Source organism: Lacerta agilis, chromosome 13, assembly GCF_009819535.1.
Source record: "Lacerta agilis isolate rLacAgi1 chromosome 13, rLacAgi1.pri, whole genome shotgun sequence".
NCBI classification, from domain to species: Eukaryota; Metazoa; Chordata; class Lepidosauria; order Squamata; family Lacertidae; genus Lacerta; species Lacerta agilis.
The window spans coordinates 39,717,491-39,733,597 of record NC_046324.1 but is presented as its reverse complement, the minus strand read 5'-3'; the positions used below and the strand labels follow the sequence as shown (position 1 = coordinate 39,733,597).

The following is a 16,107-nucleotide window of genomic DNA, read 5'->3' as shown; positions in this document are numbered from 1 at the left end:
AGGGAAATTCCCTTATTCTTAATAGGATTCCTCGCAAGAAAAGGGAAAAGTTGACAGCTATGCACCAGCATAATTTCCAAAGTTGCACAACAGCCTCTCTCATTGATAAAAAAAATAGATTAAGCTGCAATACATACAGCAAACACATCAAGGCTTTCCTTTTTTATATGGAAAAAAAGTCCAGACCACTTGTTCTCAACTGTGAGGAATATTTTTAAAAGGCACTAACAACCTCACCTTGGCCTCTCAAAATCCCAAGCTAACCCTTCCACAAAACTTTGAAAAAAAAAGAACTTTTTTTAAAAAAAGCAACACAAATGGCCGCCTAACCTGAACGCTCTGCCAAAGCCACCAATCAACAACGCCCGATCAGCTCAACAACCCAGCAACACCCAGAAACCACCAACACCACAACTCCTAACTGCAACACGCCGTACTCCAAGAGGACACGAAGCAGACCTAAAGGCAAAATCACCAGGGAGACTAAGATGGCACCAACCAGAGAGACAGCAAACAATGCTGAGACCACAACAACACCCCCCCGAGATGACAACAACCTAATAACGAAACAAGATCTAAGGGAAATGGAAGCGAGACTAGCAGAAGAATTAGCAGAAAAATTAGCGGAAAAAATGGAAGCCGCAATGGCTCCCCTAAAGGGACTAATCAACGATCTAACCTCTAAAGTGAAAACCCTAGAAAACAAGAACCAAATGCAAGAAAGAACAATAACACAATACCAGGAGAAGTACGCACAAATGGAAAAGAGAATAAACGAACTGGAAAGAGAAAACACAGAAATGAAAATCAAGCAAGCAGACCTCGAAGACCGAAACAGACGCTGCAACATCAGATTTCGCAATTTCCCTGAGAATACAGATGAGAAAAGTCCAGCAGAACTAATTGTAAGCTGGCTGAAAAATACAATCCCAGGCCTGAAGCTTGAGACAGACGATCTGGAGAGGGCACACAGAGCCCTAAGAGCTAGGCCGAAACCCAACGCCCCCCCAAGGGACATCATCGTGCGCTTTGCACGCTACAAAAAGAAAGAAGAGATATGGAACAACCTCAGAAAATCAACCAACCTCCGATACAAAGACAACCGCATATTTGTCTTTCAGGACCTATCCCAGGATACCCTAAACCGGAGAAAAAACCTACGCCCATGCACCCAACGTCTCCAACAAGAAGGGATCGAGTACCGATGGGGCTTCCCCTTCCGCCTCATTGTAACAACCAACACAGCACAATACATGGCTACCAACAAGAATGAAGCTCAGCAACTAATGGAAAACCTCGGACTTGATCTTCCACTGGAATGGCAACAGGAAGACCCGCCAAGCAACAGCCACAATCACGATGATGAAACAACAGAAAACGAATGGACAACAGTTAAGAAGAAAAAGAAGCAAGAGAAGAGGAACAAGAACAACAATAAGTATCAATACAAACAACTGCCGACATACACAGAATCATCCCACCGAAGACTCAGCACAAGAACCCGGACCAAGACCAACCAAACCAACACTTCACAGCGGAATGACCCTACAACAACAACAGCAACGACTGAATGAAGTAACCGGAAAACAACCCACACTGCAGGACTGGTGATTCTCCCCCCTCTCCCCCCTCCCTCCCAAGCCATAAACGCTGCTAACATCATCAACACCCCCCAAAACCACACCCCACAGAAATCCCCACCCCAACACCAGTCCAGACACCCCCAACCACACACCCCACCACCCAACAACTTACAACCCACACCTTCATCAATCCCCCACCCTACAATAGGGGGGGGAAACAATAACAACAACTTCAACCCCCACAACACAAGCCAAATCCAGACTAAAATCTGATACCTAATCAGCACAATGGTGGCACCAGAGTGTACCAATACACACCCACACACCCTAACACACCAACAATGTTGCTACCAACAATGGTAGCAATGCTTCTGAACCTTATACACAACATTGGCGTCACAAAGACGCTCCACACCGTCTCACTGGACACCCCTTATCGCAAACGACAAGGGGGACGGCCTGTCCCTGAACATGGCCCTCCACACCAGCTGAGACCCAGGACCAACCGGCTAAACGCCAAAGAGTCCAAAATATCCCAAACGAACACCTATATGACTACATATAGGAAACCCTCTCCAACCTATCCCCCACTCTTTAACCCAAACCTACTTCTAAGCCCACTAGCCCTCCCCCCACCACACCATAGGTCAGCGCAACCCCATAGGTTCACTAAACAACACAAAGTGAGAGACACAGGACAACCCAGAAGGGTTGGCAAGGAATCTATACACAACAGAGAAGCAAGATGGCTAACTTAAAAGCAATTACATTAAACGTGAGGGGGTTGGGAAACCCCATCAAAAGAAAACGCATCACCTCATACATAAATACCATGAGACCACACATCACCTTCCTACAAGAAATACACAACCCACCCAAAGGGAGCAAACTCCTGAGCGACCCCCGCTTTAATCAACAGTGGGTGGCAAACGGTTCAGGAAAAGCCCGTGGCGTAGCAATAATACTCAGCAGAGACCTGAACTTCAACGCCACAACAGTCCTAAAAGACAAAAAAGGCAGATTCGTCTTCATCAAAGGAACATTAGATGGCAAAACTAAATTGACAATTGGCTCCATATATGCCCCAAACTCAAAACAATTAGAATTCCTCCAAAAAACGCTAAACAAGTTTCTCTCCTTCTATGAAGGGGAAGCAATCCTAGGAGGCGACCTCAATCTAAATTTGAAGGGCATATCCCTAAAAAACACCCACCCCACAACCTCATGGACAGCCTTCCTAAAAAAAAACCCCCCAACAATTAGGGACTCTTACAAATTACTGAAAATGTTAAAAAACAGGGGTCTTTACGACATCTGGAGTGAGCAAAATCCAAGAGATAATAGCCATACATTCCAATCTGGACGCCATGGCACAGTCTCCAGATTGGACAGCATCCTGCTCACACAGGGTCTGATCCCTCTAGTGGAATGAATGAAAATAGGCAATATCAAAATCACTGACCATGCCCCAGTAGAAGTCACCATTAAAATAGGAGAAGAAACACAAACCACCCCATCATGGTCCTTCAGTCCCACCCTAACTACAAACAAACAAATTAGAGAGAGTCTCACAAAAACCCTCCAAAACTACTTCAAGGAAAACGATGTAGACAACATAAAAACACCCCTCCTGTGGGACGCAATGAAAGCAGTTACCAGAGGAGCTTGCATAAAAGAGAAAGCACTCCTTAAAAAACAAACCACCTCTAAAATTAACAACCTAGAACAAGACATCACTAATCTTTCATCACGATACAAACAAACAGGATCTAAAAAACTCCTTCAACTCATAGAACAAAAAAGAAGAGAAATAGACTCCCTAGAAATCAACAAAACAATGATCAACATTCTATACTTAAAACAGCGCTTTTATGAATACGGAGGGAAAAACTCCAGACTATTAGCAAATAGATGTAGGAAAAAAACACTTAAAACAAGAATACACTGCATCACCAAAAAAGGTGGCAACACGACATTTTCCCCCAAAGAAATAATTGCAGAATTTGCGAAATTCTACTCTGATCTATACACCTCCCGTAACCCACCGGAGAACAAAATCAAAGAATTCCTAGCAGAAACGAACATACCTACTCTAACTAATGAGGAACAAGAATATATGGACAGTCCCATCACCCCAGAGGAAATAGACACAATCCTCAAAAACCTAAAACCACACAAAGCTCCAGGCCCAGATGGCTTCACAGCAGAATTCTATAAGAAATTCAAAGAACCCCTGATGCCCTACATGACACGCCTCTTTAATGACATCATGAAAGGAGGGCCCATCCCCAAAACCTGGACCCTCTCCAAAATAGTCTCCATCCCAAAACCAATGAAGGACAGCCTCAAGGTAGAATCATACCGCCCAATTTCATTAATAAACCAAGACTACAAAATATTCACATCAATCTTGGCCAACCGATTGAAAAAATTCTTATCCAAGCTAATAGCCCCAGACCAAACTGGCTTCGTCCCTGGTCGCAATATTACAGACCCCATCAGGAAACTACTGAACCTAATTGAACACAGCAAGGCAACTAAACTCCCATTAACAATTATGTCCCTAGACATCCTCAAAGCTTTTGATTGCCTAGAATGGAAATACCTATCAGCAGTACTAACTAGCATGAAATTTGGCCCCTACTTCCTACAAACCATCAACCAAATATACTCCCAAGCCTCAGCAAAATGCAGAATTAATAATATGGACTCAAATACCATAACAATCCAAAGAGGCACAAAACAAGGGTGCCCACTATCTCCCTTCCTATTTATCCTGGCGCTGGAACCCCTAGCAATCCGAATCCGAACAGCCACAGACATCAAAGGGGTGGAAATAAAAGGCAGAACCTATAAACTAGGACTCTTTGCAGATGACCTAATGGTCACAACACCAGATCCCTCAAACACAGCACCCTCCCTGATCAGAGAACTCAACACATTTGCAACGGTTTCAGGCCTACAAGTAAACTTTGAAAAATCGGAAGCCATGTGCTTTAACACCCCACCTTACATCCAAAGGGAACTCACTAACACCACCAAGATAAAACTCTGCCACACCAAGTTCAGATACCTAGGAGTACAAATAACCAAAAACCTTAACAAATTATACCTCCACAACTACAAACCCCTATGGCAACAAATAAACAAAGACTTAAAGAGATGGAACAATATGAAGTTCACTCTCTCAGACAAAATAGCCACGATCAAAATGATCATCCTTCCAAAACTAACCTATCTATTCCAAACCCTCCCAATCTGGATCCCCCCAACCCAACTCCGCAAATGGCAAAGAAAACTACAATCCTTCATCTTCTCACACAAAAAACCAAGAATATACACCAAATACCTACACCTCCCCACCGCAGAAGGAGGATGGGGAATCCCCAATATAGAAGCATACTACAGAGCCAACCAAATACGCCATATAATCCCATACATATTAGAAGACGAGACAAAACAATGGATACACCTAGAAAGGGACACAATTGAGAATATCTGCACCACAGCATACCCACTCCTCCCAAACAAACTAAGGAAAATCCCCACAACACTTAATAGATACACACAAACCATGTTCAAAGCATGGAAAGCAGAAACAGGCAAACTATCCCCAACCCCATCCCCACTAATTCCTCTGACCTACCACCCACTATTCCACAAAGCAGCACAAAACCTCCAAACCAAAACCTGGCAATCCAAAGGACTATATCGCCTAATAGACTTTTACAAAAACAACAAACCTCTGTCAAAACAAGAAATACAGGACAAACTAGAAGACACCCAAATGCCCTGGTTAACACAACACCAATTACATGCCATATTACACAATCCAACAATAAAATCAGCAGCAACCAGACCCCTGACAACCTTTGAAAACCTCATCTTAATGACAAAGGGAAGCGATAGAGGGCTGGTATCCGCAATTTATAAAATACTACTCAAAAATCCCACGAACACCCTAGACACAATCAAAAAACAATGGGAGGATGACATAGGATACGAAATCAACCCCACCCAATGGACCAGAATGTGGTCTAAACCCCCCTTTAAATCCATATCAACAAAAAGAAGAGAACTCACCCTAAAACTAACCTACAGATGGTATCTAACGCCTAGAAAATTAGCGCTAATACGCCCAGGAACCTCACCAAATTGCTGGAGAGGGTGCACCTCCACAGGCACATACTTCCACATGTGGTGGGAGTGCCCCAAAATCCAAACATTCTGGACAACAACCACACGAGAAATATGTAAAATAACCAAGCAAGTGTTAGAAATCACCCCAGAATTGATCTTACTAAACATCTTCCAAGACAATAATGCCCACTTACAACACAAAGAACTCATAACCCATCTACTCTCAGCATCCAGAAACATCATAACCAGACACTGGAAAGACCTGTCAGGAGTAAACATGGGCCAATGGTACCAAGTAGTATGGGAAACAGCCCTACTAGAAAAACTAACCAGTAAGCTGAAACTGACACGGGGACAAACTGAAGAAGACACCTTCACCCCGGTATGGTCCCCCTTCATCACATACACAGCCCAACAAGACAATGACAAAAATCTACCGACAGCATACAAATCAATATGGCTAACCTGACCCAAAATACCCACCAACCCCACTCGCACAGGAAACCGAAGATCACCACAGCCAACCACAAACGAACAACCACATCCCAAGCCAACTCCGACCTCTCTCACCGCCAAACGAGCACAAGCAAACAACAGAGAACCTACATAAACAATGCTGACACCAAACCCTACTCATATCAAGTAAAAAAGAAACACAGTCACCCCACCCCACCTACCTCCTGCCCCACCCACCTCTTCCCCCCTTCCCCCCCTTTTCTTTTCTAATGTCTCACCAACACTGACTTATAAAAATGTTATATGGAAAAACTTGAGAGAGACATTGTACTACCTTTGAAAATCCTTAATAAAAATAATTTAAAAAAAAAAAGCTTTAAAAATATAGGTAAAAGAAAGGTTTAGATTGTAAGGCTGAGGACAGAGACTGTCTTATCGTTGACAATTGTAAACTGCCATCTGTGAGACTTTTTTTGGCTGAAGCGTGGGATATGACTGATTTTTTAAAAATAAAAAGAGTAGTGAGCTCTAATTTGAGTCAGGACTCATCAGAACTATTTACATAATGGTATCACTACAATAAACAGCTGATTAAATGAGATCAGATACTTACTTCTTTCATTACGTTAAAAAGTGTGTCACCCATCCTCCCCTGGTAGATTTCATTAATGATGTTGAGCAACTCCTTGGCCTTCTGGCGTTCTTGAAGGATCAGTTGAATATCAGTGCTGTCACAATTCTGATCACGCAACAGAATTAAAAAGCCAATCAGATTTATTCTTCATTGCTTGCGGGTATACTGGCTTAGCAACCTTTTTATTATAATTTATTTAAAGTATTTTTTTCTTTTGTTGTTGTTGATAAAATCCCCTAGCAGTTAACAGACACAGGAAATTCTGACTAAGAGGTTAATTTTAAAATGGCAACATATAAAGTGATGAACACTAAAACAGACGCTAAAATTCTGCAAGCAGCGGCTTCAAAATAAAGGTGAAGGAAACAGTGAACCAAAAATGAATTACCGAAAGCCTGACAGACTTTAATGCAATGAATCCCCAATTATCTGAAAGAGGACCTCCTTCCTTATAGACAAACCCAGAGATTAAGATCAGTGGAAGAGATCCTCTTAGAGATTGGGTGGGGATGGTGGCTCATGAAGTAGCCTCAGACCCCACGAATTGTATTTAGTTATACATTAACACTTATTTATATAGCACCATCAATGTACTTGTCTCAACTGCTTTCCAAGCCATCCAAGTTGGTTGTCATCACTGCCCCCCAGGGGAGCACCTGCTCACCTGGCACTCCATGCGGGTGGCCATTGCTGCATGCATGGCATGCCTGTGGTGGGTTCAGGAATACGCCATGTCCCAGCGCAGCTGGGGAACGTGATGGTCACCTGGTGCTGCCCGCCTCCAGCCATGTTGGGCTCTCAGGTAAGGGCAGGCAGTGCCCGCTTAGCCAATCAGAGGCAGGTTGCGACCCCTAGCTTATTTAAGGGGATAGCCAGATACAGGCCACCCTCTTGGCACTCTTATGAGCTCATAAAGAAGTTCCCTGTCCACTTCTATAACCTTATGAGCGGGCTAGGCAATCACCAAGCACTTTGCTAACAATAATGTTTTAAAATAGTGCAGTTGTCCAAATGAGGAGTCACCTACCTCTCTCTTTGAGGAGTAACAGTGATAATGGCCTCCCACATCTTCTGCTATGCTTCTTATCACACCCTGCATGGATCGCATCAAAGGAAAATGGATGAGCACAGAACGGCTGCATAAATCCCCATATTCTCTAAACCTAGGGTTGCCATACGTCTGGACACAGCCAATATTTGGCCCTCTTAAACAGTGTCTGGGTGGAAAGCACTGAAATGTCTGGGAAATGGCAGCCCCCCAAAAGCTCAACTAACAGACAATGAGAGTGGGGGTTGTGTATGTGTTTCTTTGTTGTTGCTTACCTAAGAATGGCATCAAAAACAGCCCTGGACTTGTAGGCATAACCACATACCGGTAACTAACATGATGTGTAGCTGGGTCCTTCGTGTGCTTCAGTAAGAATCAAGTAGTGAAATATTTTTACCAAGCACAAAGAAGGAACATAGAAAGTTGTCTTATACTAGATGAAATTTGCTGCCTAGCTCAGTCTTGTCTCCAGGCTAGGGATGGGCAAATCTATATAATTTTGCCTAAGAGACACATTTTTTTGCAAAGCAACTTCCCCTTATGCAATGGTTTTTTAACACAATATTCACTGATGTGTGCATTTTCCAGCACACTAGTATATGCATTTTTGTACACATTTCTTGGTTGAAGAAATGCATTGAACTGCGCTTTGATTCACATATTGCTTTGGGAAGTGTAAATTAAAGAGATTGGCCTATAAAATGAACTGAGTCGAATTTCTCCTTCATCCCTCCTTCACGGTCACAGCTGGAGAGCTTCTACCATGTCAGCTGTGCTTCCCTGGTCCTTTTAACTAGAGACAGACCCACCAGAGGCTGAACCCAAGACCATCTTGACTCAAAACATACACGTTGCCCTAGAGCTACGCTACCCTCCCCAGACAAACTTACAGTAGGAACTTGATTGCTACAGTCATATGTGACTGTGTGGACCAACAGCTGTCTCCCCACGGTACATTCCTGGATATACTCAGACAATATTTCCGAAGCTTGATCTGGGCTGGTTTGGAAAGGGTGGGGAGAGGAAAAAACCACACATGAATATCAAACACAGGATGGATCCTTAAAAGAGGGATGAGGAATTTGTGGCCTTCCAGATACAGATACTGCTACAATTCATAGCATCGCTCCTGAGAACATTGGCCATGTTGGCTAGGGCTCACGGAAGCTGCGTACAAACTAAACATTTAAGCTCCCTCGCAAAAGATTATGGGACCTGTAGTTTGAGTGCCTCTTTATGGAGGAAGTAACTCTGTGAGGAATAAACGACAGTTCCCAGGATTCTTGGGGGTGTGAGGATATATGCTTTAACAGGTAAAAAGGTATGTTTAAGCTTTAAGTGTATGGCATGTATGAATCCAGAGTCCATCAACAGCTGGAGAAACACATTGCGCGGCCAGGCGAAGTCCCCCCCGTACCCCGGGGCAGCCCCTGTGGGAAAATAATGACTCATGACACGTTCTATGGGATTAAATTGTCCACAACTTTATTAATATTTCAGATGTAGGAAGACCTTGGCTCAGGCATTGGGTGTTTATACTTCCCAGCCCCCCAGCCAGGGTTCTGGGTAACTTCAGGGTTATCCAGCATGATTGGGAAGTGGGCTAGTCTGGAGAACATATGTTCAAGCAGATAGCCCACCCCCACCCCCCTGTGTTCGCTGCCGCTGGAAGGGGAGGCAGTGACGACCTTGGGCGTTTGGTCAATGCCTCCCCCGGAGACCCCTTTAACGGGAACCCTGTTATCGCCACCGCAATGGGGGTGGGGGGTCACCGCCCCATGCCCCCCCAATCCTGTAAATGACTAAAGGATTCCACCCAAGGCCTGCAACCGCCAAAGTTGTGACGAATTGCTACGGGAAAGGCGAAACCTGCCAATGCAGGGAAATTCCTTTCCGGCCCTTCAACAGTGACCTTGTCATAGCAGCGCCTGCGTGGCTGTGTGGCTCTGGAAAAAAGGTGGTTAAACCTGCAAAGTAAGCGTCAATTGAGGGAATGGAGGGTGGGGAAGCTCTGAATCCAACAGTCGCTTCCCAGCTATGACTCAATCTCTATTGTGTGTACTGTATAATCCCTCCTTCTACCTGGCCAATCCCCTTGGCAGCACCTCCCCAGCCGGGATTGGGCGGCTGCTAGAGTAGGTGGAGTCCACAGGTATCCCAACCTGGGAAGGTGAAGCCAGACCAACTGCCAGGAGCTGCCACCGTGATCCAACGGGTCTCCCCGCAACCTCGCAACATGTGCACCCCATTTGATGTGGAGAACGCTCATTCTCTATCCCAGCCCTGCAATATTTGGGGCTTTCAGATTTAAGAAGAAGAAGAGGGGAGTGGAAAAAGTGATAAAATTCTGCATGTTGTGGGGACAGGGGAAAGAGAGACATGTTTCTCCCTTACTTATACTAGAACTGAGTATAGGAATTTAAATAATACAGGTGGAAAAGCAAAGTGGTGCTAAGGAAATTGCTCCACCAGAGCAAGCATTTCTGCCTGATGGAATAATCCTCCCTCCCCACCCACCCCTGAAATGAATGCAACAAATTCATTCATTTCAACAGGTCTACTCTGAACAGGACTCACATTGGATACAGCCTAAAAGACAGAGTCTTGCCATCTATTCAGAAAGATGACCTACCAGCTTCCTACCACAATCACCAGTGTATTCAGTTCTTTTACTGGAAGGGCTTTCTTCAATGCTTTGAGCAAATTGCAGCCGCCGCTGGGTTTGAGTTTTAGCACCCATTGCCTTGCCTCATCTACACTAAGGGGGAAAACAATCATTTTAAAGTGGAATCTATTGTACATCAATTAGATACTAGCAAAAGAGGTAAGATAGGCAGGCAAGATGAAATAAACGGAAGGAAAGACTGTTGTACTGTCACAAACCAAATATTGGGACCTGCGGCTTTAGGGCAGTATACAAATTTAAATAAATAACAACAACAACAATAATTGGGAAGCATTGCTGCAGAAAAGAAACTGTGCTGGACTGTCAAGAGAAAAGGTTTTCCATCTTCCTTGTGCCATTTCCTCCCCCCCCCCCCCGAACTTATAAGGAGGAGCTACTCCTGCTCTCCCTGACTTCTTTGTTGAAACTGCCCTTCACCTTTTGGCTGGAGTATGGATGTATTTGCCTTATAGTCTTCCATCATATGATGAGATACTGTTGCCTTCTATTTTGTAAGATGCCTTTTTTACATGAATTCTGTATTTGTGTGTGAACCTTTGTGAGCCACCACCTCAGAGGCCTTTCTGGCTGAAAGGCAGCATAGAATTAAACTCTAATAATAACAGTGTTGGTCTTGTTGGTTTTTGAAAGGCCTTTCAATTAGGAAGGAAAAAACTCTCTCTTTCCCCCCCAAACTGTAAACTTATGGAATTTTCAGCCACAAGAAATGTTGCTGGCCAAAATGGTCTGTAAGGCTTGAAAGTGGAATTAGAAAAATTCATGGAGGTGATGTCTTCTCTTGCCACCACAGTTAAGTGTCATGTAGCTCAGTGGCAGAGGATATCAGCTTTGTATGCAGAAGATTCCAGGTTCTATCCCTTGCTAAATATAATTGTTTAATTGTACACTGAAATGGAGAATGCCAGTATGTATGTTGCTGAAAGGGTTTTACATTGGAAAATTTCATTGACGCATACTGAAGCTCTCTAAGTTTCTGATATTTAACTGTTGGTGTTCTCTGCTAGCTCTCATGTGAGTGTTTAACCTTAGAACAGGTGATTAAGGTATTCAATTGCAAATCTACATTTTTGAAAGGGCGTTGCCTTTACCTTTTGTTCCCAGGTACCATAAGAGGAAAGATGTGATAATGAAGCCTCTCCAAGAGCTGCATAGACTTAGGCTGGATGCAGGCTAATGTAAGCCATGGGAAAGACAGAGCTTTGATTTTTGCTCTGGTCGTAATTATGCTATCTAAGAAGAAGAACCTATGTCTGGACAAGTATACAGTAGAACCTCTACTCATGGCCACAATCCGTTCCGGAGGCCCGTCCTTATGGCGAAACGGGTCACTGGGAGAGGCACTGTTGTGCGCAGGTGCAGGTGGTGATTGCCCGCTTTCTACGGATGCACAAACGGCAGCAAACCCGCCGGTTACTTCTGGGTTTGCCATGATCGCAACTTGGAACATCTGCGAGTGGAGGCCGTTGAAAGTAGAGGTTCTACTGTATGCTCTATACAACTTTCTGGCTGTATCATTCATGTTTTTGTGCCTGTTTTGAAGATGTTTTGGTTAGTAAAGCTTTGAATCGTAATTATGGGTCTGGACAACTTTTATTTCAAAGGGAGTGAGCTTTTATGCATCCAATTGCTTCATGCTGCACCATATTAATCTGCAATATCCGTGGCAGTTAGTGGAGATAGCTTTAGAAGAGGATTAAACAAATTCATGGAGGATAAAAGGCTATGAATGGCTATGAGCCACAATGTTCTCCCTCCACTGCTTTTGAATGCCAAATTACTGGGTATCATAAATGGGGAGAGTGTGCTGTTGTACGCAGGCTTCCTATGGGTTATCTGGTGCCTCTGGCAGGATCTAATAGGGCTCTTTTTATGTTCCTGCTTAAGGAACCCAGAGTGGCATACAGCACAATCATAAACCCATATAGCACAAGAAGAACAACTAGCAACCATTATCTGAAAAAAGCAATATACTGTATAATATAACCAAGACCAACACACACATACATAAATACATTAGAGCTAAGCAACTCACTTACACCTGCTCATCGACAAATCTTGGCTTCTCCCAAAGTAATGAAATATTGGTACCAAATGAAAGGAAGTATAAATTCTTCATGTAACGCAGCTGCTCATCTATTACAGACTTAAACAGAAAACAAAAAGTGGCAATTAGCAGATTGCCGAGCTATATAGCAAGCCTAAATCAAGCTCTACACCAAGCTGATTGTTGAGGTTGTCTTCTTTCCTTTCCTAGTTTCATATCCTGCCATCATAGAACCCAAGGCAGCATCCATGTGGCTCTGAAATGGTCACCCACATAGACACAGACCAAACAGACTTTCACATTGATGGTAGGTTATATGTCTTCAGACCAGCTCTCTCCAACATAGTGCCTTCCAGATGTTCCAGGCTACAAGTCCCATTAACCCCAGCCAGCACTGGGCCCGATGGAATTTTTAAGCCAAAACATCTGGAGGGCACCAGGTTGGTGAAGAACATACCTTGACACTAGCATATTTTGTTTATGACATCTCCATAAATCGAAAATGAGTAAAACCTATGAACAGTGACCAATGCCAATCTCTTTTTACTCTCCTCACTCTACTAGCTTTTCTGCTCTGCTTTAGTTTGCCCTTTCTGTTTTTATAGTTGCATTTGATATAAAAAGGAAAAGGGCAAGAAAAATATTAGTACTTAAAACCAAAAGGATTATCAGGGATGTCCCCTGAAGAAGACTTTGAATTCCTAACTCCAACCCTTCTTCCCCACAGATCAGCTTGTCATGTTGTCGTTTTCTAGTTGGGAAAATAAAAAATTCAACCCCATCTTGGTGTTAAGCCTGAATGAAATTAATCTCTGTCTACTCCCAAACACAACAGCTACAGTTGCTGAACAGAATGTTATATCCCAGAAGAAGCTGCCTGCTGCCTGACAACAAGAAATGAACTAATAAATATATCAACTGTAGATTGGAAATACTGAATGAGAAGTGACTGAAAATTAAACATACTGCATTCGAGAAGTTCATTAACGGAGCCATACACAACTACAACCAGAAAATAAGAAAGATGCTAAATTTAAATTCATGTTAAATTTGTCTTATCATGATTGTGAAACACACACACACACACACACACTAGGAGTTATATAGATTGAATTCACTCTCACCAAGAATGAAGTGTCTCACCTCACAAAAAATTCATCACCACCCATTTCAATTGCCAGGGGAAAGAAATTGCCAGAAAGGAAATGTGGCAGTTGGTTAAATAATTATACTCAATTGCAGCATATAAACATTACCTTTCCATAGATAGAGCAAGGTAGCTCACATTATCTAAATCCAATGAGGCATGATATGAAAAAGGCCGGTACTCAGGGCTATATCCAGTGTTTGTCCTACTTAAGTATAGGCCTTTCAAAATTAATTGTCATGACTAGTTTGGGTTCATTAATTTCAGTGGTTATATAAAACTAAGTTCTCCTCATCCATTAGGATAAATGAACATAAGTTAGTAATGTCCATTTATTTCAATGGGTCTACTAAAACTCACTTGAATACTGTACGACCATATATTTCCCTACTCAGGCCTCAAGGATACAGAGTGATAAAAATGTGAAGGAAATTAAATGAAAAGGCAGTGATTTGCACAAGGCTTCCTACAGAACATCATAGCCAATCGAACCCACATTTCGCCAGCCCAAAATGCTATCCACAAGTACATCATCATCTCTGATACTAAGAGTTAACGAGTGCTTCAATAACATTTACCAGAAGATGTCTTTGGAAATCCTGCAGTCTTTGTCCACAATTAACATCTGATGTGTCAATCAGAACTCCAATTTTATCCCCACGGATCATACCAAATACCTGGAAGGGGGAGAAAAAACAAAACAAAAGGAATGTTAAGGGGGGGTCTCCCAATGGTCCAGTGCCAGGAGTGAACCAACATAGTACAACCCCCTCACAATGGAAGGATGCTCCCATTGGGATAGTACATTTTTGTGATCACATGGGTTGAGGTTTCACACACAAGGGGTTCCCAAACACACATGTCTATTAGACCCCATGTTAACAGGGTACTGTTTTGAAGGGAAATATAATAAGAATGGAAACCGTTAATAGTTTTTAGGAGAGAGGAAATTGCTCAAAAGATTTCCAGTGATATACAAATGCCTCTAGTTAAGCAGGTGCAAAGTTGTCAAAATCCTGGCTGAAATCCCAAATCTTGCTCTTCTTTTGCTTTGCATTTCCTCTTGGCTGAAGCTGCAGAGACCAAAATGATCTACAGGAGTTCCTCCTCCTCCTCCTCCTCCCTGCCCCTTGCTGGTCAGACTACAAATTTGCTAGTGTTACTTGCCACATCTTCATTTTTGTGATCCATAAACAGTGTCCTTTAGGTTAGGGGTGTGGAACCTGTTCGGCTTCAGATATTGCCAGTTCTTCTCCTCCTTCATTCCTGACCATTGGCTGTGTTGTCGGAGGCTGATGGGAGTTGGAGTCCACCATGGCCCGTGGTCATGGACGATGGGAGATAGAGATCAGCAATATCCAGAGAGCCACAAGACCCTCACCACAGCTTTAAGTGAACAAATTGTGCACAGTACCTTTCTGCTGTCCTGCAGCAGCCACTCAATGCGTCTGTCGTAGAGAGCAATAGTTCTGTGGGTGGGTGGGTAAAACAGAAAAGGAAACTGTAGTTTCTCCCTCACAGAGTTACAATTCCCAGCAAGCCTTAACAAACTATAGTGCCCAGAATTCTTTCCTAAAACCTTCTTTTGTATCCACTGTTGAGATTTCATTTCCCTCCCACCTTTCCTGTTGTTGCTGCCTTCTGTTTGGTTTCTTTAGTTGTCCATCTAGCCCAAAATTGTCAATCAGCAGCAGCTCTCACATTATTTTCATTTGTGACACAAGACCAGAGGCCATATTATTAACTTTCTTTTTTTAAATCCCAGTTGGCTGGCAAAAAAGCTGCTTAATTAATTAAAGACACCAGCCCTTCACAAAAGGGATCAGCAGTGTACAGTGGTACCTTGGGTTACATACGCTTCAGGTTACAGACTCCGCTAACCCAGAAATAACACTTCAGGTTAAGAACTTTGCTTCAGGATAAGAACAGAAATTGTGCTCTGGTGGCACAGCAGCAGCGGGAGGTCCCATTATCTAAAGTGGTGCTTCAGGTTAAGAACAGTTTCAGGTTAAGAACGGACCTCCGGAACGAATTAAGTACGTGCATGCATTTTAATTAACGGCTATTTGGAAATAAAGCATAATGAAATGAATAGAGAGACAGAGGGGTCAGCTGCAAAAGTAAGGCAGGTCATGTCGTTCAATTTACTCACAGAAGATAAATTTAATTCCACCTTGGCAGGGTCACTGTTTGAAAATAAAGATATTGACAGCAAAATAAAGATAAAGGTAAAGGTTAAGGTACCCCTGACCGTTATGTCCAGTTGCAGATGACTCTGGGGTTGAAGCACTCATCTCGCTTTATTGGCCAAGGGAGCTGGCGTACAGCTCCCAGGTCATGTGGCCAGCATGACTAAGCCACTTCTGGCG

The 16,107-nt window shown here is 43.2% G+C and overlaps 1 protein-coding gene across 1 annotated transcript in view; it reads right to left on the bottom strand.

The window, feature by feature from the left end:
• Nucleotides 1–16,107, bottom strand: part of VWA3A (von Willebrand factor A domain containing 3A) — a 43,820-nt gene that overhangs the window by 23,453 nt on the left and 4,260 nt on the right. Inside the window, exons 4-10 of the mRNA XM_033166489.1 lie at nucleotides 15,153–15,207; nucleotides 14,317–14,415; nucleotides 12,584–12,690; nucleotides 10,494–10,619; nucleotides 8,752–8,860; nucleotides 7,841–7,906; nucleotides 6,793–6,918 (exon numbers count right to left, since the gene is read on the bottom strand). Coding sequence (XP_033022380.1) covers nucleotides 6,793–6,918; nucleotides 7,841–7,906; nucleotides 8,752–8,860; nucleotides 10,494–10,619; nucleotides 12,584–12,690; nucleotides 14,317–14,415; nucleotides 15,153–15,207 — 688 coding nt within the window. The remainder of the gene's footprint in view (nucleotides 1–6,792; nucleotides 6,919–7,840; nucleotides 7,907–8,751; nucleotides 8,861–10,493; nucleotides 10,620–12,583; nucleotides 12,691–14,316; nucleotides 14,416–15,152; nucleotides 15,208–16,107) is intronic.